Consider the following 24149-nt stretch of genomic DNA (forward strand, 5'->3'; position numbering starts at 1 on the left):
AGCCAATGTGGGAAAGAAAATTCAAGACATGAAATGGGTGTAGTCATGGCTTTGAGAAGACTCTGCTCTTCTCTCTTCACATTAGCAACTCTTCCAGAAAGAGAAGAAGACCATAGCATTATATGGCAGTCCATAATTATATATATATATACACACATACATATATACACATATATATATACACACACATATATATACACATATATATATACACGCACATATATATACACACACACACATATATAGGCTAATTCCACAATGACTTCTTCTTTTTTTTTTAATGTTTTATTTATTTCTAGGAGAGAGAGAGAGAGAGACAGCGTGAGCAGGGGAGGGTCAGAGAGAGAGGGAGTCACAGACCGAAACAGGCTCTAGGCTCTGAGCTGGCAGTCAGCACCAAAATTCCACATGACTTCTAGTTTCAAGAACACTTCTTGACTTGAGACAGACTGTTACAAGTAGTAACATGCCAATTAAGTCACATAAGTTGATTTGCCCAAAACTGCAAAAGACTAATAAATATTGCATTTAAGGGAACTTCCCAAATAGCAGAAGCTTATTCCTTTAAGTGCCAAACATCTGTAAAATGTTAGTCATTATAATGGAAATCTTTCTGAAAGATACACTTCTCTGACTTCTCAATTCTTTTAGATGTAATTTAACATTTTCTTGATGATTTAGTATTATTATTTGAATATTTAGCTTTTATAACATTAATGCCCTCAGGATTTTTGAGGTATTTGTCCCTCTATAAAATTTCCTTCAGCTTCTATTTCACACTTTAACCTTCCCCATATCATGCTGTTCGAATTTAATGTCTACAGAACTGAAGTCTGCCAGGAGAAACTAGATAATAAAATCTATTAAATCAGTAACTTAATTTCACACAATTCTAATTCAGTAGGTTCAAGGTAAAAAGCAGGTGGCTCTGATCTCTTACAAAACAAAATGCATGAGGTTAATGACAGCTATTTCCTTCTACTTTTTCACTGACTTTTAGGTTTACAGCTGTGTTCTGGGTTTGTTGTGTCCAAAAGACAACTCACATTTCCTGAGCTCCTTCTGGAGGCCAGGAATCTAATAACATATCTCATCTATACTACAGAATAAATCTGAGAGGAAGAAGTTATTTATTATATCCCCAGCACAGATGGAAAAACAAATCTTAAAGCAGCTAATTTGCTCATGGCCACATAACCAGTAGATTGTAAAAGCCAGGATGCTAATTTAAGTCTGATTCCAAAACCCGCTTTTTCAACCATTTCATACTGTCTCCTAGAAAGATGTTTCTCAAAGTATATTCCAAGAATCACCAAGATTCTTGGTTGCCTATTCTTGGTTAGATCTTGGATGCCTATTAAAAATGTAGAAATGGCTACTACTCTGTATTTGCTGTGTGGAAACTTCTGGGTGTGGGTCTGAGAAACCAAAGTTTTAGCAAGCAACCCTGTGATTTTGATACACACTGATGTTCGAAAAACCACTGTCATAGAACATGTAATTTATGAAATCTTGGTAGAGAAGATGAATGCTATCTTGTATTTCCTTCTGCAACTTGGGTCCATCTTTCTCAGCTTGCTTTATGGGCTCCTCTACCTTTGTCTATCTCTTAAACAGCCGCAATGTACTATGTTCTAAATCTTGCTCTTTTCCCACTTTACAGTGTTCTTTGGGCAATCTCACCCAATCCTCAGGATTCAGCTTCTATCCACATCTTGTGATTCATAATTCCCTATTTTTAGTCCAGCCTCAGGATTTTATATCCAAAACTTCATCTGCCCAGTGTATGTTTCACTTCTTGAACGTCTTTTGGGCACAATGAATAGAACATGCCCACAATGGAGATCATCTTCTCTCTACTCCTGCAGCACTTGTGATCTTTCTTGTTGCGTCCTCCTTCTCAATCAACAGCACCTCCATTAACTGAAGACTCCAAACTAGAAAGCTGAGCATCATTCTTGATTTCTTCCTTTTTCTTCATCAGCTGCCCCTACATTCTTTCCCTCCACTTCATCACTACATACCAAAATCGAACCAGTCCTATTTTTCTTGCAAATATGCTCACTTTTTCTTTTTTGCTGGCTCTCAGAAACTATGCTTAAAACACCAACCACTCTCCTACCAATTCCAAGATAACAAATAAATCATTCCAACTAAATACAGCAACTAAATAATTCCAGATCATTTAGCATCTCTAGAGGTTGTGGGCATTTGTCATTTGAGGATGCCCAACATCTAAGTATCTTTCCTATGTTAGTCCTGAGATTGTTGGGGGCCAGAGCCAGCTTCCCACCACAGAAGCTGGAAGGAGGTTTTCCCTGGTCTAGGTCAGTCAATTAGATGCTCTGAACTGGAACCTAAATCCAACCTGAGTAACAAAAGAATCAGGGGAGAGCTCTGACGCCATCCATGTGTCAGTGGCAGTGCACAATGACAGGGCCAATTAGACTCCCATTGGGGGCAGAGCCTGGGCTGAAGTTCTAGGCACCTTACCTCCCTCGGTCCTTGCCTGCATTCTGAGCCTGGTTGTTTAGCCTCCCCATCAATTCTGCCTGAGAGTCAATATTCTCCCAATAATTGCCTTTTCTGCAGAGTCGAAGTTGGTTTCTATTGTTTAGACCAAGAGAGCTAACTTGGTACAAATGGCTAGCAAGCAGAAAGACGGGCAATGCATTCTGAAATTTTTGTTAACATCGGCTTCTTATATTTAAGAAAGCTTTTCTCCTGGGTGAATAACTCTTATTTCCATAAGTTTTAATGATTATTAGTAGGAAAGAGGAAAATAATGCCCCTTAACACTAAACCTTTGCATTAAGCTTCATCAAACTGATTAACAAGTTGTTCTAGGCCCTCAGGTAAAGATGCATGAACATTTTCCCTTGTTTGTAAAGCTCACAGAAATACAGCTGCCAATGCTAATTCAGCCACTTGAAATATACTTCTGGTGTTTTGAATTATACTGTGAGGAAATACCAAATTATTACTATTTTAAATGAAAAATACTATATGCTACATATATATACTGGTTACTTAAAGGCCCCAAGTGGCTCTGACTAATAAACACAAGCAATATATATGAGTCCAAAGGGAGTCACTTTAGTTAGAATTAAAAGTGTGGCTCATATGGTCTGGTGGCAGGAAATTTTAGGTGTTTCCAAAACCTTTTGTTTTTCTTTAAAATAAAATTACACCACAAAGCATAAAAATCAAGTGGTTTTTGGACACATTTTCAACCATAGGTTATCTACTCGATTATAAAACAAGGTCATACGAGGTAGCAGGGAATGGAGAATAAACAAATTATAGGCATTTTTGTAAAATGGGAATCTAAAGCCTGCTTCTACTTTTTGGGCTATCCTGACTATTTTCCTCTATAACTAAAAATCAGACAATTATGATACAGTTTATTTATTAGACAAACATAACATATAGCTGTTGTTAAGATAAACATTACACAAAGATTCTCTTACTATCCTATACATATTATCTTATTATCTTCTTGGAGCCTCCTATGATAATTAGAGAATGGGGGGGGGGGTGCCTGGGTGGCTCAGTCGGTAGCATCTAACTTCAGCTCAGGTCCTGATCTTGTGGTTCGTGAGTTCAAGCCCCACATCGGGCTCTATGCTGACAGCTCAGAACCTGGAGCCTGCTTCAGATTCTGTGTCTCCCTCTCTCTCTCTCTCTCTGCCCCTCCCCTGCTCTGTCTTAAATTAGACTATGTGTCTTGTTTTTTGTTTTGTTTTGTTTTTGCAAGTCAACCTGATTCATCATCATCACACCCTTAAAAAGATTTTATTTGCGGGTCACCTGGGTGGCTCAGTCAGTTAAGCACAACCTTTGGTTAAGGTTGTGATCTTATGTCATGGGTTGGAGCCCCGCATTGGGCTCTGTGCTGACAGTGTGGAGTCAGCTTGGGATTCTCTCTCTCTCTCAAGATAAATAAATAAACTAAAAAAAAAAAAAAGATTTGATTTGTATCTGATATTTCTGCATGTTGATGAAATCCTACTAAATATCAGATATACGTATTAACTTCTCTATACCTTACAGGGCCTTTTAATTATAAGGCAGAAAATAAAGGCCTTTTAACATTTATTGTGATAAAGTTTAAAAGTTAATACTTGCATATCAAAGGCCCCAAAGTCTATAAAATTCTAATCATTTCTGATAAATAGAATTATTGCTATTTCTTAAGGAATAACAAAGATATTATCTTTTTTCACACAAACAAAATTATAATTTTTTTAAATAGCCACTAGCAACAACCAATCTGTTCTTGTATTTATAAGCTTGGTTTCTTTTTTATTTCCTTAAGATTCCACATATAAGAGAGATTATATGATATTTGTCCTTCTCTGTTTAACTTATTTCACTTGGCATAGCGTCCTTGAGATCTACCCATGTTGTTGCAAGATTTTATTGTTTTTTTTTTATGGCTGAATAATACTCCATTATATTTATTTCACATACATATATCAGTTTCTTTATCCATTCGTCTATGGATGGACACTAGGTTATTTCCATATCTTGGCTATTATAAATAGTGCTTCAGTGAACATGGGGTGCATATATTTTTTCAAGTTAGTGATTTTGTTTTCTTCAGATAAATACCTAAACGTGGAACTGCTGGATCATATGGTAGTTCTATTTTTAATTCTGGGGGGAACCTCGATGCTGTTTTCCATAATGGCTGCACCAACCTACCTTCCTACAAACAATGCACAAGTGTTCCCATTTCTCCACATCCTCATCAACAATTGTTATTTCTTGCTTTTTGGTAACCATTCTAACAGGTGTGAGGTGATATTCACCGTGGTTTTGACTTGCATTTCCCTGATGAGTGACACTGAGCATCTTTTCATGTACCTGTTGGCCACCTGGATGTCTTCTTTAGAAAATGTCTATTCAGAACTGCCCATTGTTTAATGAGATTGTTTGGGGTTTTTCTTTTTGCTATTGAGTTATAGGAGTTACATATTTTATCAAATTATGTATTTTATTAAATACATGATTTGCAAATATTCTCATTCAGTAGGCTGGCTTTTCCTTTTCTTTTGCTGTATAGAAACTTTGTAGTACAACACAGCCACACTTATTTATTTTTGCCTTCATTGCTTTTCTTTTGATGTCAGGTTCAAAAAATCATCGCCAAGACCAATGTCGAGGAGCTGACAGCCTATGTTTTCTTCTAGGAGTTTTATGGTTTCAGGTCTTACTTTTAAGTCCTTAATCCATTTTGAGTTACTTTTTGTATATAGTATAAGACAGTGGTCAAGTTTCATTCTGTTGCATGTGGCTGTCTAGCTTTCCCAACACCATTTATTAAAGAGGCCGTCTTTTTTTCCTCATTGTATATTCTTGGCTTTTCTGCCATATATTAACTGACCATCCATGTGGTCTTTATCCTGTTCCATTGATCTATGTGTCTGTTTTTATGCCAATATCATACTATTCTAACTACTATAACTTTGTAATATAGTTTGAAATCAGGGAATGTGATGCCTCTAGCTTTATTCTCCTTTCTCAAGACTGCTTTGGCTACTTGGTTTTTTGTTGCTGTTTTTGTTTTATTTTTTGTTTTTGGTTTTTTTTTTTGGTAATTTCATAAAAATTTTAGGATTGCTTGTTCTATTTCTTTAAAAAATGCCATAGGAATTTTGATAGGGGTTACACTAAATCTGTAGATTTCTTTGCAGTATGGACAGTTTAATAATATTGACTCTTTCAGTCCATGAGCAGGTGATATCTTTCTATTTATTTGTATCTTCACTTTCTTTCATTAATGTCTTACAGTTTTCAATATATAGGTCTTTCACCTCCTTGGTTAAGTTTGTTCCTAGATATTTTATTCTTTTGAACATAACTGTAAATAGGATTGTTTTCTTTATTTCTCTTTCTGGTAGTTGATTATCAGTTTATAGAAATGCAACAAATTAGGTCTAATAATCTAGTGACTTTTATTATAGTTCGAAAAGATACTACAAAGAAAAATCACAAACACATGGTGTAATAAGTAGCTTTTTAAGTACATTTTAAAAGATTTGATAAGACCAAAGCTACTTGCAGCTGTCACATACTGGATGGCAACTAGAATTTTCTTTAACTGGGGAGTGGACATAGGGGCAACAAAACCTCCTGAGTGGGGAATAAAAGAGATACCACAAACTAACCACTCCTCAAAGGCGAGGTGAGATAAGGTTCATAATGCTGATTCAAGATCATGCAGAGGTTAAAAAGAAAAAATAAAAAACAAAAACCATGAGTTTGGAACAGGTACCTATATGGGCTATCATTTACACACACATTGGAGGGACTGATTGACAACCAAGTTGTAGAAAGAGCATGGCTTTGGAGCCAGAAAATCTGTACTGAATCTTTAATAGGACTCTTGGTGAAGACCTTTCCTACCTAGACTAGTTCCGTGTCCTCCTAAATGATTCTGTTGATCCAATCTCTATCGATTCCAATTCATCCTCCACAATCTTATCACAATTACTTCATAAAAACCAAATCCGGTCGTAGAACCCTATGCTTAAATAAGGTCATGTTTGAGATAAAATACTCAGCAAGACCCTTTTTCTCATAAGGATCTTGTCAATTGGACTCTAATTCCATTCTTTAGCCCTATGTACCCCCTTCCCTTGCTCACTATGTGCTCTGCCTGGCATCATCTAAGGCTATTCTCTACCATTCCTCTGCCCAGAGTACCCGTTTTACCTGACAACCCCCTACTCATTCTTTTTTTTTTTTTTTGATGTTTTATTTATTTCTAGGAGAGAGAGAGAGACAGCGTGAGCAGGGGAGGGTCAGAGAGAGAGGGAGTCACAGACTGAAACAGGCTCCAGGCTTTGAGCTGGCAGTCAGCACAGAGCCCGACACGGGGCTTGAACCCACAAACCGCGAGATCATGACCTAAGCGAAAGTCAGACGCTTAACTGACTAAGCCACCCAGGGGCCCCTCCCTACTCATTCTTTAAGGCCCAATGAAGGATCCTCTTTATGAGGAAATAGTTCCTAACTCCCCTAGGCAGTTAACAATCCTTCTTTGTTATCCAAAGATAACATATTTAAATCACTCACTGTACAGCATTGAAATTACCTATTTACCTGCTCAGGCCCCTCCTCCAATCCCAGGACGACTTCTTCCTCTCACTGATAACCATAAAAGTCAAACTGTGAGTGTCTCAAAGATAGGATTATTTTGGAACTGCAGCGCCTAGTATCTACCAACTAGCCAATAAATATTTATTCAACAAAAAAAATGAATAATGAGTGAGTGAATGAATGACTACCTTGATGGTACTCTGAATAGCTAAAACCTAAGAAGTTTGATGAATAGGATTTGTGACAATCAAAGGAAGAGGAAGGAGATAAAATGATGGATGTGATTTCAGAAAGTGATAAAATACGTACTGTATATATACTTAAGGGCAGCAAATGAACATGAATAATAAATATAAATAATATTTATGAGTACAAAGGTAAGTGCATTATTTTCCCTAGAGGCTAGAACTGCTTTTCCTAACCCATTACTACCCTGATGGGTCAAAAATGTTTTTTGGCACACACAGTAAGTTATAAAATGTGAACTATGTATCTGTCAAACAGTAACAAAGTACAGTTTAACCTAGTAAGTGGTATCAACTCCTTCGGTGCCTCTATAATCCATTTATCTAAATCCTACTAAGCTGGAGGATTACAGTTCTCATATATCTGAATAGTTCTTTCCAAGGTTTAGGCAAGTGGTTCATACATACAGTAAACCAGGCTGTACAAATCAGCTATCTAATTGCACAAAAGAAAGTAAAAGTTTCATGTGACAACTACATTTTCCTAGAAAGAAAAAGATACAAAGGAAGGAAATTATCATCATGCCAAACTAGCAAGTAAAAAGTGCTCAAAGACAGATTTTTTTTCTGAATCCCCAAACAAGAACTAGCCAAAAATTGTAAAAGCAGCAGCCAAAAGAGCTACTAAAAACACACCTGAACTCTCAATGGAGACTTCACAGTAATAGGGAAGTTTTATGGAAATAGACACTGGATCTTCAAATATCCATTTAAGAAAGGAACATTAGAAAAGTAATTTTTAAAAAGCAGAGATGGTATAGGTGGTTCAATGTACCACAAAGTAGTTAAAGTACAAATTACAAAGATATTATTACCATAAGGTCTCATCAGATGAGAAACAGAAATAGGAATTTAACTAATACCACCCACAAATAACTAGAACTTATTTATTGAAGTAAATATACTTATTTGAAATAAATATAAACCTTCCTTAGGATTTGGGGAAATTCTTGCTAATCTTTGACCTAACATTTGGTATATACTAGTTAGGACAAGGAGTGGAGGAAACAAACGTTGGTATTCACTGGGTCTTAAAGAAATTAGAAATGAGGGGGTGCTCTGACTCTTGATACCAGCTCAGGTCATGATCTCTCAGTCATGGATGGAACCCCGCATTGGGCTTCATGCTGAGCATGGAGCCTGCTTGGGATTCTCTCTCTCTCTGTCCCTCCCCCATTCATGTGCACACGTGTACTCTCGCTCTCTCAAACTAAATAAACTTAAAAAAAACAGAAATGAGGGAAGCCTGGGTGGCTCAGTCAGTTAAGCGTCCGACTTCAGCTCAGGTCATGATCTCACCCTTCGTGGGTTCAAGCCCCACGTCGGGCTGTGCACTAACAGCCAGCTCAGAGCCTGGAGCCTGTTTCAGATTCTGTACCTCCCTGTCTCTCTGACCCTCCCCTGCTCATACTGTCTCTCTCTCTCTCAGAAATAAATAAAACATTTAAAAAATTAAAAAAAAAAAAAAGAAATGAGAAGTGAGAAACCTAACTGAGCCACAGTGACAAGGATGTGTAACCTCGCTCTCCTAGTCTTATGAAATAGAAGAAATTTCGGGGCGCCCAGGTGGCTTAGTTGGTTAAGCGACCGACTTTCGCTTAGGTCATGATCTCGCGGTTCGTGGGTTCGAGCCCCGCGTCGGGCTCTGTGCTGACTGCCAGCTCGGAGCCTGGAGCCTGTTTCAGTCTGTGACTCCCTCTGTCTCTGACCCTCCCCTGCTCACGCTGTCTCTCCCTCTCTCTCTCTCTCTCCCTCTCTCTCTCTCTCTCTCCTAGAAATAAATAAAACATTAAAAAAAAAAAAGAAATAGAAGAAATTTCTTTGTGGAAAAGTAAGATCTTGATCTCAATTCACAATGGTGTGCAGAATCATATTTGTCATAATAATTTATACTTATGATTTATGGTAATCATAACTGAACCTGGGCTTAATGTTTCTGATACAATCACCTACTTGCCCTTAGCAAGAGAAAGAAGTCCGCCTGATGACAAGTGTTTATAGATTATACTTCATTGATGCCACTGTTACATTCGAATGTGTTGTAAATTAGTGACATAATGCAAACTAACCACGAAATTAATTCTTATTTTGTTAATCCCATTCCCCAAAAGGTGAGACCAACTAGCATCACCTGTGTATTTCAAATTTATCTGAAATACGTACAATAATTACGTGCAAATTTTTACAATAAGGAAAAAACCTAAAAACCGCAAGTGAAGTCAAATGAAACAAAATTTCCAAAAAATGCTGATAAATGATTCCATGGGAATCATTGATAGTGGATTTCTATGCCCATGCCTTTTTTCTCCTTAAGTTTCCTTTCTAGCGATGGATGTCAGCTATTTCTACATTGCCTTTACTTTATAATATTCAACTTCTGACTTGCTTTTCCTAGAAAAAAAGCAAAACTAAGGAAGCTTTAGTCTTTAAATTTCAATATTTTATGCTTTATTTGTTCAAACACTGAACTTAAAATCATGCGAGCTGTGATCAAGAGATGTATTAATTCGCAAGCAAAGTTATAAAATATCTTAATGTTTCTAAACTGCAACTTAGACTCTACCATTAAGCATAGGCTCAAATCCCACTTCTGCTACTTACCAGCTCTGTGACCCTGACCAAGTTACTCAACCTCTCTGTCCTCAGTTTTCCAAAGAGTAAAATTAACAGAGTCAACAGTAGTACCTACTTCACAGAGTTGCTGTTAGACCAGTTAATATAGCTAGAGCTTAGAACAGCACTCTCTATATAGGTGCTTGCTGTCGTTATTTAAACAGAGCCTGCAGCCTGTTTCGGATTCTGGCTCTGGCTCTCTCTGCCCCTCCCCCACTTGTGCTCTGTCTCTGTCTCTAAAATAAATAAACATTAAAAAAATTTTGTTTTTAATCTGTAAAAGAAGATGAGAAAGGTGTTGTACATATTTCATTTTATCTAAATTTTTCTTCTAAAATATTTGAAGGGAAAAAAAGTATCTTTTCCTCCTTTCAAAACTCTCACAACCCTAATGGCCTTCGCTTCTCCAGAAATTTTGCAACAGCTCCTTGGATGATAAATATTTCCTAAAATGAAAAGCCACGTAAATTTTTCATCTCTTTCCTAATGTTATCAAACACAATTGTGTTAACTTTGAGGGCATTCTGGAATTTGGAGCATTTGACAAATAATAAAATAGAATTATAAATTAGTCTAGACTATAAATATTAAAATGCTCAGTCTTTCTCCCGTCGTCTTCAGTTTGTGTACTAAAAAGGGGGTATAAAATGGCCCCTAAAACCCTTCCACAATAGAGGTCAGTATGATTGAACCCCAATACTACCTTTATCACTTCCATAATAATAGAATACTGTTTTACTGAGAGCACACCACCGTTTCTGCCATTCGAATCCCAGAAAGCTGTGATCTACAAAAAAGGGGGAAAAGGAACAGTTTAGGCAATATAGATTACATATACAGTGTAAGTGTAACACCATTAAAAGAGAAAGTCTGTTAATATGATTTCGAAGGTTTTTATCAGCTCTGAAATTCTAGAACTAATTAACTTGTATCTTCCTCTTTAAGAGACAAACGAAAACAAAACCCTAAAACAAAAATAAAGCTAAAAGGAACACAGTGAAGCAGAGACGGGACTGCTGCACTCGTGGCTAACACACCTTCCTGACAGGGACAGTCAAAAGACATTTGACACACTGCTTTGAGACAACGGATTCATCTGGGTCTCCATTTCTCATCTGTTATAAAAGGGCGGGGGGAGGAGTTGACCAAGATTACTTCTGCTATCTCTCTCAGCTTTAAAATCCAGCTAAGAAAACCAAGGAAAGCAAATGGAGTATAAATAGGAAGGCCCAAAGAAGAAAAGCAAAATGGTAATGAAGAGACTTTCTGTTTCCCATATAATAACACCACCTCCATAGTTCGTTCCCATTATATGTTGGTGCTGAAAGAGTGACACCATATGGTCAATTCCCAATTATCATGGCCAATGGAGAGGAACACTGAATGTATAACAGAGAAAATGGCAGACAATATGCCAGGCTTGATCCAAACCACAGCAGACATGGTGTGAGCCAGGTCAGGTGTGGAGTATGCTGCTGCTCAGCCAGGTGGGGGAATGGTGCGAAACCCCATGCTTGAGAATATAGTCATGGCCGCAGCCCTCCTCTAAGAGGCAGGAAATAGACCTTGAATCATTTACAAATAATCGAGACTGGCAAGCAGAAACCTGACTAAATGTTCTGTTGTTAAAAATTCTATGGAGCAGGGTGCCTGGGTGACTCAATGGTTAAGCATCCAACTTGTTGGTTTCAGTTCAGCTCATCATCTCATGGAACATGGGTTCAAGCCCCACGTTGGGACTCCACACTGACCGTGCAGAGCCTGCTTGGGATTTTCTCGCTCTCCCTCTCTCTCTGCTCCTCCCCCACTCATTCTCTCGCTTTTGCTCTCGGAATAAAGAAACTTTTTAAAAATTATATAGAACTAAAAACTGTATTTTGTGGCTTGGATAATGTCATTCATATTTTCTTACAATCTTAAAACTCCTTAATCACCTAAAGAGAATATTGGCTCCACATGTATACTGCAAGCATGTTTTATGTAACGATAAAGCTATTTTTAGATTTTTCATTAGAATCTTAGTTTTACCTTTTCTACGTTTCTCAAGGTAGCCAGCCTTTAAAACAAAAGGAAGGTCCTGTGCTGCAATTGGAGGAAATTGGTTTCCTGTAGGAAGCAGAAGAGGGAAAAAAGTAGTGACTAATCCATGTTCGAAAAACCAAGCACCAGATCGCATTAGATTCAGCATCCTTTTAGTTACCCAAATTACTGCATTCAAGTCTATTAGCTTTGTTTCTGATCCATTCATAAACTAGTCCCTCTCCTATAAATCTCAACAGCAAAAAAGTGTTCTGAACTCCTATACCTTAATATATTATGCTCTTTCAAACACAGTAATCTTATGTAGCTAGATGATCTCTGCGGACATGATCTACATTCTATAAAGAAAGAATCAGGGAACTACTATCAATAAATGCCATAAACCCCTGAAAGAGAAGTTAGGAATTTCAAACAAATCATATAAGCTTCTTTACATTTATATTAAATCAACTCTTCAAGAATTTTAATGCTTGTTGATTGATTCTTACCTGCATATCTCCCTTCCTACCAACCAAATCATAAAATGATTTTTCCCCAAAAAAACCAAATGTCAAAATTGGTTTCTCTGAGTACATAGCAAATACTCCCTCCTCCTGGTTGTACTCAAAGAGAAATCTTGTAGACATTCAGCTGAATGCTCCAGGTTTTTCTAGGACATTTGAGAGTCCAAAACTAGATTAAAAGATCTATCAGAACTATCATAAACAAATATTAGGTACTACAAAAAATTGAAAGATTAAGCCAAAAGTTCAGTCAATTAGAAGTCATATATTCATGGTCATGAATAATAGGTTCCTCAATAATCTCACAAGTGTTCAATGTTTTTATAAACTTCATTAGCAATATAATAGTTACCTCAGCATTTTACTAGAATTCTAACAAGTGAAAATAACCAATCTAATGAAAGTTTTTATGGAAATAGCATCAATATAGCTTATGATTTTTTTAAACTGTTTTGATAGAAAGTTTATTATACACAAATTCATCATAGAATTACCAGGTAAGTTTGTTTGTTTGTTTGTTTTTAATAATAGTAGAGGGATCAGGGTAATTATAAAATCATAGATATTTTTCTTCAAGAAATAATGTTTAATATAAAGATATTTTTCTTTAAGAAATAAAGTTTAAAATTAAACCTAAGGGGCACCAGGGTGGCTCAGTCAATTGAGTGTCCAACTCGATTTTGGCTCAGGTCATGATCCCAGGGTCATGGGATCCACCCCTGCATCAGGCTACACACTGAGCATGAAGCCTCCTTAAGATTCGTTCTCTCTGTCTCTGTCTCTGTCTCTTGTTCACTCTCACTCATTCTTACACTCTCTCCCTCTGCTCCTCTCCCTCCCTCTTTCCCCTCCCTAAAATAAATTAATTAATTAAATAAATTAAAGTACCAATTTCAGTTCCCTGGTAGATCAATTTAACTCAACGTACAAAACAATTATCATTAAAATCTATTTTAAGTAGTGCACTGATTTTGAAATGTATATAAAATTTTAGGGAAAGCCAATGCAAACATCTGAATAGTTTTTCAGTAAATGTATCCATGTTTCCTTTTGCCAGAATAAACTTGATCCATATAAAGGTAAAAGTTATTTAGTATAATATTTTTGTAGGGGCACCTAAGTGGCTCAGTCGGTTAAGCATCCAACTTTGGCTCAGGTCTTGATCTCACAGTTTCTGGGTAATTATGGTTTGATTTAGGTTTTTAACCTAGGCTATGCTGACAAAAAGTAAATAGAAATGTTGTATCAAACAGAAATATGAAATTCTAGCTGCTACAAAATTATTTAGGAAATTTTTCTTTCTAAATAAGAGTCCTGAAAATAAAGGACTTAACTCCTCCAACTAGCAGGATCATAGTTTAATTTCTGTGGATCCCTGCTTGTGCTCAGGCTTTTACATAACTGGGATGTAGAATTCTTAAGTCAACTACACAAGATCTCATTGCAAGAAGCATCATATGGGTGGCATTTCAGAATGAGAAAGCAAACATATTCATTAAATATTTTAACGTGATGATTGTATGTCATGAAAAAATTTACAAATGGTTTGTCCACAGTAGTAAACCCAAGAATATCCACTGCAAACATCCTATAAATATTTCTGTAACTTTAAGATGCTGGATACAAACTCTAAAGCAGTGTTTGTTTTAGATAAAATTAAGCTATAGGAGAAGAGGCAACCTTCCCATCTGAAGGTCTGATGGTGCTGCTTTAACTGGACATGCGAGGCATCTCCACTTGGCTAGGTCAGGCTCACTGCAAAGTCGTCCCGTGACTCTCTCACTTCCACTGGGGCATAATAAATGTTCTTCACATAACAAATAAACACTCTAGGGGCGCCTGGGTGGCTCAGTCAGTTCAGCATCCGACTTTGGCTCAGGTCATGATCTCACGGTTCGTGGGTTCGAGCCCCGTGTCGGCCTCTGTGCCGACAGCTCAGAGCCTGGAGCCTGCTTCGGATTCTGTGTCTCCCTCTCTTTCTGTGCCTCCCATGCTCCCACTCTGTCCCTGTCTCTCAACAATATATGTTAAAAAAATTTTTTTTAAGTGCCAAACTGCTTTAAAAAATTAAAAAAATAAACACTCTAAATCCTAAGAAAAAACTTTATTCTGAAGGGAAACAGGTGCCTTTAGCATAAGTTTCCATTTTAGAAATTTATCAGTCCAAAAAAAAAAAAAAAAAAAAAAGGAGGAGGAGAAAGGAGAGAGGAGCAAGAACACGAGAAGGGAATAGGAAGTTAGTGAGTCTATACATAACCTGGTGCTGTTGCCTTAAAATTTTCCACCTCATAAATCCAATAAAACTTGATGCCACAAGCAATACTTATTATGAATTCCAATATCATGTTTCTAATATAAAATCTTTTATTTCATTCCTAAAGGGGGAAAAAAAACCCAAGTTTTTCTGACTGAAATTTCATTTTTCTAAATTTGCTATTTGTCCAATATCTAGGATTTGTTCAATGCACATGTGAATTTTTAAAGTTTATTTATTTTTTATATGTGGTTATATGTGCATTAATATGCACATGTGAAGTTTTTTAAAAAAGGTTTATTAATAGTAATTCTTTTAGGTATTTTAGATTTTAAGTTCTTAGAAGAATCATTTGATTTACTTGCATAACACCATAAATATATAAACACTTAATACTTTTTTATTTTTACTTTTTTTTAATGTTTATTTTTTGAGAGACAGAGACAGTACATGAGGGAGGGGCAGAGAGAGAGGAAGTCACAGAATCTGAAGCAGGCTCCAGGTTCTGAGCTGTTAGCATAGAGCCTGACATGGGGCTTGAACTCACAAACTGCAAGATCATGACCTGAGCTCAAGTCATACACTTAACTAACTGAGCCACCCAGGCGCCCCTCAAATTTTCTGATGTAGATCATTCTCTTTTTTTAGGAAGTCATTAGTAATTCTTTTGGAATTTTCTTATAGTTAGGGTGGTATTTTATTGACAAGACCACTTTTAAAAAAAGATAACTCAAGAGTTCAAAAATATGTCTGGAAAATTTTGCCTTAAAAATAAACTGTGTATATAGTAGACGTAGTATACCAGCAAGCTAACGGAGTAGATTCTAGAATCTGAAAAATGGAGAATTCCAAAGTATGAAACTCAAAAACAAATTACCTAAAAACTGGGGTATTACCCAATCTTAGCAATTTTATTATATTAAACTATTGTTTTAACATTTTCCCTTGAATCTAAGAAGAAAAATACTTGAAGGCTTAAATACCTGCAATGTATTTAAGAAGTTAAAATTTTAACTATTTATTTAACTATCATTTTTCAAAGTGAAAAATAATTACTTCAAAGTCAGAGAAAAATATGAACTTTCTTTGCTAGGAAGTATCACGTAGGTATATTTCACATTAGGTTAGCTGGGTATAAAACCTATTTTAGCATTATATGGTAGGAAGGTGCATTCCTGCAGAGAGGCTAGGGAAAGGTGGGAAAATAGGTATAGACCACAAAATGTTTTACTTGAAATAGGCCACAAAATGCTTAACTCGGAAGAAAAGACCTTGACCGTCATGGAAATCTTTTCAGTAGAAGAGGGAGCAAGAGCAAGGAAAAGAAAGTGAGTTAAAAGTTGGGAGGTGGGGAAGAGTTGAGGGAAGAGAGAAGGCTGACCATCCTTTCTTTTCTGTATGTCTTTTCTCAAAATAAATAAGCAAAGGCTTGTTTAATTCGCAATGTTGTCTGGCACTGAGTGTCTCGATGCACAATTCCTGGGCCTTTGAAAGCACCGTGTTTCCTAATCCACTTCTTCCCTCACACACACACACTTATATCAACCTGTCTGACACCTCTTTAAATGCATTTATTTTTTTCTAAGACTTACAGTGAGGCACCATTTCTGAAGCACAATTTAAAGATTTCTTTTTTTTTTAATTGTAGGAGTTCTAACTCCTAAGTCCCGGGTTTAACTTTTTATTTAGTTTCCTTTCTGTCTACTTGGCTCTTCATGTGGAACTATGAAGAGGTGTCAAGAGATGGGAGTAATTCAGAGACATTTTGAAAATAGACAACTGCTTTTCATTACCTTTTTTATTTTCTGGTCTGCAACTTTGGGGCCCAGCGCAAATGCTAGACTTCTAAGGAATCTAAAGCCTCATTTTTACTATTTTATTATTAATAAATTATTATAGTTTACGAGTTTTGCTGTGTTAATATGTTCAAAGTTTTATGATTCTTCAATCTAGACTTTGCTAGGTTTCTGAATCTCACCTTTTACTGGTTTTGATTTTCCCTTTACTACTTAGTATTTGTATAGTTTTCAACATGAACATTAAACTTTCAATTAATATAATTTTCCCTCCACATTTACACAACTGATTCCTCTTCCCTCATACTGGGGGTTGGGGGAGATATGTAAAAAAAGATTGGTTTTCCTCATAAGAATTATCACCCTGAGTCTGGATCTTGATCTACTGTAGCCATGCAATGTGTTTTCCTTGAACTGCAAAAAGTTAAGGACAAGTTTATCTAAATCTTTTAAAATTCCTCATTTCTGCCTGAGAGTTGGGATACTGAGTTCCATAAAGTGGCTACCTCTTTGAGGGGATAATGCTTCCTTTTATCTCTTCTCAACTTCTATGCGACAAACTTTTTTAAATGCTTGATCATTCCAGCAGTGCTAATTTGATAAATAGACACCCTACATAGTTTTTATATTAGCCATCCACTTAGTGATTTCTTTATATTTAAAACACATATTAGACTTCAATGTTCCAAAAATACTAGTCATCATTTCATGCTGGCAACACCCTCTCCTACCTTGATCAACTCAGTGGTTATTTTATTGTCTAGATTAACTTCTTTAGTTCAAGTTCATTTTTCTTTTCTTTTTTTAAGTTTATTCATTTTGAGAGGGAGAGAATACAAGCAAAGGACACAGAGAGAGGGGAGTGGAGAGAGAGAATCCCAAGCAGGCACCACACTGTCAGCGCAGAGCCCAACACAGGGCTCTCAGCTCCACGAACCATGAGATCATGACCCAAGCCAAAATCAAAGAGTCAGACACTTAACTGACTAAGCCACCCAGGTGCCCCTCAAGTCCGTTTTTCTTAAGAAGCAGTCATCATAACTAAAGTCTCTTTTCAGATGTCAATATTTCATGCATTACAATTTTATATAAAGGTTAAAAAAATGCTGTTTTGTTTCCTGTATTTTTCCAAATGATGTCCAGTATCTTGTAGATACTTCTGGCTGCCAGAAGGGTACACTGAATACAGGAAACAGTCTATAAATGAGCTTCATTCAGTTTCCAGCGCTATTACTGGCTCAGAACTCATTATTCCACAAGTATAATTTAATTACATTTTACTTAATCTTTGCACAAACATTTTCGCTGTATCTAGAGAATATATAATAGATACAAAGACACACATACACACAAAAATAGATACAAGGACACAGGGTTGCTGACCCTTTTTTCTTATTCTAAAAAAATTTCAGTACAAAATTTCACTAGTATACCTGCAAAATAAAGCAAAGCAAAAGAGAAAGTCTATGTCCTAGTAAAAGAGAGAAACCTAAACTTAACTGGGATATCAACATTAAATAAAATGGTTTTGTGCTATAGTGGTTACCTATAATAGTTCAACACGGATACTGATTTTAAGACACAGGGGATAAGTTAGAGAGGTCTGTAATGACATCCCAGCATTGCAAATTTGTAACCTCCCTTGGGTCACTAAGCCTTTCTGGGTATCAGTTTCCTCATCTAAAACATGAAGGAAAAAAAAAAACCAAAAAACCAAAAAACCAAAAAACAACCAGATCAGATCATCTCTAAGGCCCTTCCAATCCTCAGATTCCATGAAACTTATCCACATTCATGTTTTTCTTGTACTTTCAGTAACAAATGGCCAAGGACAAAGATGAGTTCAACTTTCAAGGATATCAAATGTGGAAACTGTACACCATATAGTTTTTAAAGAGGAACTGATAACTTCCTTTAGATCTAGCAAGGAATTGTTTTCGGTCATTTCACAGGTTTGATTTCTAGCTAGGATCTCAGCTTGGAATAGCTGTGAAAGAAAGATATAAATTAAATATTTTTAATAACCTAATACTTCTCCCCTCCACATAGAAAATTTGGAATTTCAAATCATTTTAATCAGTATTTTAGGGCAAAAGGAAAATTATTATGTATTCAATGGGCATATCAAACAACAATAACCTTTAAAATAAATAATCACTACAGTAACTAAAAAAAATGCTAATTATGTTAGCTTTGCATGCTCCTTACACAGAGCTTGTTTTCTCCTTTCCCATTATTACTTTTTTCAGAAAGGACTAACCAGTGAATATGTTAGTACTGGTGATCTCTAAGACTAATGTTATTTCTTTAAAAAAAAAAAAAAAAAAAAGGCTCGGGGTGCCTGGGGGATTCAGTCGGTTAAGCATCCGACTTTGGCTCCAGTCATGATCTCAGCGTCCATGAGTTCGAGCCACACATCATCAGGCTTTGTGCTGACAGCTCAGAGCCTGGAGCCTGCTTCAGATTCTGTGTCTCCCTCTCTCTCTGCCCCTCCGCCACTCGTGCTCTGTCTCTCAAAAAATAAACATTACAAAATTTAAAAAAAAGAAAGAAAAAAATAGTCATATCATGCTTAGACACAAAACTGGTCAGCTTCCTATTCATAAGACCACAGAATTTTTCAAGGAGATTAAGCCCTGGGGACAAGGCTTTAAAGACTGATACAATGGCACATGGGATGACACTGGGTGCAAAACAGAGGCTGCAACTCACAGGTTTGCCATCTGTCACCTCTACCCCTTTGTAAAGTGCCAAGTCACTCTGAAAGCCACCAAGCAAAACAGAGTAACCATTAGGGTAATTTGAGTTTGCCTCCACTTCTTGAAATGGAAATTCCATTAGCCTCATGAGGGTTCTACCATGTCTTCAATAGGTCTCTCCAAAACCACAGAAGACAACAGCTATATGCATGCAGGAAATGCTTTATGAGTATGACCCAAAAGATAAATAAGGCTCTACTGAGTCCCATCAAAAGCTTCTATGTTGTATCCAAAAAAATACATATATATAACTGTGGCTGCTATTAATTTTCTCAGAAACCCATCAAAATATGTAAAATTCAAATGGCAATCACAGAATAAATAAGGGAATAAATTCAGAGTTAGAATTAAGAAAAATCTGAAATCAAGTGTGTTCATCGATATCCACTAAAATAATAGTCAAAAAGCCATAGATCAAAAGTATATGGATTTTATTATCCATAGAATTATACTATCCTTCCCACTCACTTAAAAGTGCTTCTTTTACTTTGGAGTACATTTAAGTGTGTGATCAGAATTTGAACTACCTTAGTACATATCTAAAGACTGCTTTGTTAGATAAATTTTTAATATAGAAGTGCTGTCCCTAGCTCATAAAATTAGATGTAAAAGAAAACCTCTTTAAGATTTCTGATTCTTTGAATGAATTTTTTAGACCACAAGGTACCACATTTTTATAATATATTAAATTATTTCTAAAAGAATTAAAAAATTTTTTATCAAAAATTTCAGTTACTTATGTGGAAACCCCTCTAAGACTCCCTCAACTATTTATAAAGATGAAGACATATCAATATATTAAATAAGTCATTTAAAAATAAGCTTCAATATGAGAAATTTCACTCTACAAACAAGACCACTAGTTCATATGGTATTTATAGAGAACCTTTATTCTTTTATATTTTGGTAAAGACTATTTTTTTAATAATATGTTATTAAAGGGGCCCAAGCCTGGGTGGCTCAGTCAGTTAACCGTCTGACTTTGGCTCAGGTCATGGTCTCACAGTTTGTGGGTTCAAGCCCTACATCAGGCTCTCTGTTGACAGCTCAGAGCGTGGAGCCTGCTTCAGATTCTGCCTCCCTCTCTCTCTGCCCCTCCCCCACTCATGCTCTCTCTCTCAAAAATAAACATCAAAAAAATTTTTTTAATAATGTCATTAAATTTCACAGATTTTACTTATTTCTTTTAAATGGAGATGATAACTATTTCATAGGATTGTGAGATTTTTTTATTTTTTAAGTTATCTCTGCGCCCAACATGGGGCTCAAACTCATGACCTCCAGATTAAGAAAGAATTGCATGCTCTAGGGACTGAACCATCCAGGTGCCTCAAATTTCACAGAAAGATTTTAAACCAAATTTTATCTCCTACATAACTTCTCAGCTACTCTGTGTCTGCCTATCTTGTTTTTGTTTGATTGGCTAGTTTGTTATTTTTAGTGGCTTAAAACAACACAAATTTATTACTTCAGAGTTCTGGAAGGTGGAAGTCCAAAAAGCATCTCCCTGAACTAAAATCAAGATATCAGTAGGGCTGTGTTTCTGCTGGTGGCTCTAGGGAGGAATCAATATACTTGCCTCGCCGGCTCCCAAAGCCTGACCGATTTCATTGGCTATTGGCCCCCTTCCATCTTCAAAGCCAGCAATGCCACGTCTATCTCACAATGGCTTCTCTGGTTCTATTCTTTTGCCTCCTTCTTAAACACTGTTGTATTTACATTGGGCCCACCTGGATAGTTTTATTTTAAGGTCAGCTGACTGGCAATCTTATTCTACCTGCAACCTTAATTCCCCCTTGCCGAGTAACATAATCATACATTCCAAGGATAAAAATGTGGACTTGTTTGGGGGCCTAGTATTATAACTACTGTATCCCTCATTTTACATGCCAATTGACTACTGGTTGTGTGTGTGTGTGTGTGTGTGTGTGTGTGTGTGTGTGTATGTAATATCTGCCTATATCTTAATCCTCTTCTCTGTCACAAAAATTAAATTCAGGAAAACAAAGCCACCTTTTAAAAAAGGCTGCAGAGAAAATGAGATACAAGCTTACAATGGAATATACTTTTTTCCTTTCGTTAAAAATAAAGTTCTAAATATCACAATCGTCACAGATATACTAAATAATATAAAACATATACAATTATAAACTGAATTTTAAGTTAATGTTCATCTTTAACGCAAAAAGGTGCCCTCAATCTGATCTTGTATCTTAGAATTGTGGTTAAAGCCCTGGGTCTTGGATTCAAATTGCAGCTTGACCACCAGCCCTGGGACTTAGACACGTTACTTAATTTCATTAACTTTGCTTTTCCAATCTTTGAATATAAGTAATAATGGAGAATTACTGTGTAGCTTCAGTAGGGTAGCACTTAAGAAAACTTGAAGACATGTTAGTTATTATTACTATTACTTTAAATGGCAGTTCAAATTTGCCAAGTCCAGTGGCAAGAAAACATTTCAGACACAAGAAAACAAGGAAACTGAAATGGTAAAACAACTACAATAAACTATGAAAGGCAAATACCTTTTAACAATACAAATCCTTTCCAGCTGTAGATATTTGGCAAAAAAAAAAAAAATCTGATGCATGAAAAAAAATTTGATGGCACTGTATATAGTAAAGATTAGGATAAATGAAAAGGAACACTCTTAATTCATTTATTAAATAAAGTATTTGACAGTATGTATATTTTTTTATTTTTATTTTTTACATTTATTTATTTATTTATTTTTATTTCTAGGAGAGAGAGACAGCGTGAGCAGGGGAGGGTCAGAGAGAGAGGGAGTCACAGACTGAAACAGGCTCCAGGCTCTGAGCTGGCAGTCAGCACAGAGCCCGACGCGGGGCTCGAACTCACGAACCGCGAGATCATGACCTAAGCGAAAGTCGGACGCTTAACCGACTAAGCCACCCAGGCGCCCCATACATTTATTTATTTTTGAGAGACAGAGCATGAGCAGGGGAGGGGCAGAGAGAGACAGTCAGAATCTGAAGCAGGCTCCAGGCTCTGAACTGTCAGCACAGAGCACGACACGGGGCTTGAACTCACGGACCACGAGATCATGACCAGAGCAGAAGTCGGATGCTTAACCAACTGAGCCACCCAGGCACCCCTACCAGTGTATATTATATGCCAGGCCCTTTTCTAAATATTACCTAAAGTAGGCAGCCAGGAAAAATAAACTGAACCTCACTGAAAGTTTTTTGAAAGCATTTTAAAAAAAAAAAGTCAAATAACTTAATGTAAAAAAATTTAATAAATAACTCATAAATGGTCTTCCTCCTTCCTTCCCTATCTTACCTCTACATGAAACACAATTTTTGCCATATCCCTAGACTGTAATTTCTAAGCATTCTTTTTTTAACATATCATAATTTAAATAACAAATAACATGTAAACAAATATCAGCATGGTTCAGTAAGGTAATAATAATTGCAATGACTAACATTTATTAAGCCTTAACCATCAGTTTAACATGATAGAGTCATCACCTCATTTCCTTCTCACATAGCCCCAAGGAGGAGGCATTATCAACTGCATGTTACCAATGGGAAATCAAGGTCACACACAGTGAGCAGTAGAGCCAGGACCTCCACGTCTGTCCAACAAAGCCCTGTACCCTGAAATGCTAAGTTCTATCAGTGATCAAATAAGTGAATGCCAATTACGGGAAACTATATAAGACAACAGCATTGAATTACTACTCTACAGCCTTAAAGTAATCATAGTTATTTAAAGTTAATTCCTTAACAGCAGAATGATATATTTACAATATTTAATTTAAAATTCTAGGCTATCTGTTTCATTCGCTACAAGACTTTAGAGAGAAGTCAATTTTCCTTCCTAAAAATGTCTTTTAAAAGACTCCCATTGCAGTTTAAACACACACAAACATGGAGCAAATCAGAAAAGGGGAAACAGACATGTATGGAGGGAAAAGGAGGTTCTTTTGTGTCAGTATAAAAGGTATCTAACAAAATTACATAAAAATAAGAAATGAATATAATTTAGGGGCACCTGGGTGACTCAGTCGGTTGAGCATCTGACTTCAGTTCAGGTCATGATCTCTCTCAGCTTGTGAGTTCGAGTCCCGCATCAGGCTCTGTGCTGACAGCTCAGAGCCTGGAGCCTGCCTCAGATTCTGTGTCTCCGTCTCTCTCTGCCCCTCTTCTATTTGTGCTCTGCCTCTCTCTTTTTCAAAATAAACGTTAAAAAAATTTTTTTAAGAAATAAATATAATTGAGACTGAATACTTTAGCTCCTTCCCATTCAAGTATGTTTTATTTTCCCATAGGCTATAGGACAATTTTTTTTTGCAACTGTTTAGTGTTGTAAGTTTTAAACTATAAATTTTGGGGGTGCCTGGGTGGCCTAGTCAGTTAAGTGTCTGCCTTCAGCTCAGGTCGTGATCTCACAGCTTGGGAGTTCGAGTTCTACATCGGGCTCTGTGCTGACAGCTCACAGCCTGGAGCCTGTTTCCAATCTGTGCCTTCCTCTCTCACTCATGCTCTCTCTCTCTCAGAAATAAACATTAAAAATTTTTTAGTTTTTAAAAACTATAACTTTTTACAATTATTTTCAGAATATGAGTAACATTTTTCTAATTTGTAACATTCTCTAAGTTAATTTTTATTCATTTATTTTTCCTATTTGTGTACAAAAACTTTAGAGTCATTAATAATATAAGAATATATCTTAAGTGTCTGATACAGGAATATGCAGAGCTAGAATGTCTTCCATGTTATATAATAAAGCATATGGTTTTGTTTTTACTTTGAAGAGAACATGTATATAAACAATTGTCATTCTATTTCCATCTCCCAAAA

At 36.3% G+C, this 24149-nt stretch overlaps 1 protein-coding gene across 2 annotated transcripts in view; it reads right to left on the reverse strand.

The window, feature by feature from the left end:
• The window catches only part of SKAP2 (src kinase associated phosphoprotein 2), a 175358-nt gene that overhangs the window by 60044 nt on the left and 91165 nt on the right, over nt 1-24149 (reverse strand). For both annotated transcript variants that reach the window (XM_039229874.1, XM_039229873.1), the window contains exons 5-6: nt 11994-12071; nt 10669-10752 (exon numbers count right to left, since the gene is read on the reverse strand). In XM_039229874.1, the coding sequence (XP_039085805.1) occupies nt 10669-10752; nt 11994-12071 (162 nt within the window). The remainder of the gene's footprint in view (nt 1-10668; nt 10753-11993; nt 12072-24149) is intronic.

The sequence above is a fragment of the Hyaena hyaena genome, unplaced genomic scaffold (genome assembly GCF_003009895.1).
Source record: "Hyaena hyaena isolate Hyena2069 unplaced genomic scaffold, ASM300989v1 scaffold_40, whole genome shotgun sequence".
Taxonomy (NCBI): domain Eukaryota; kingdom Metazoa; phylum Chordata; class Mammalia; order Carnivora; family Hyaenidae; genus Hyaena; species Hyaena hyaena.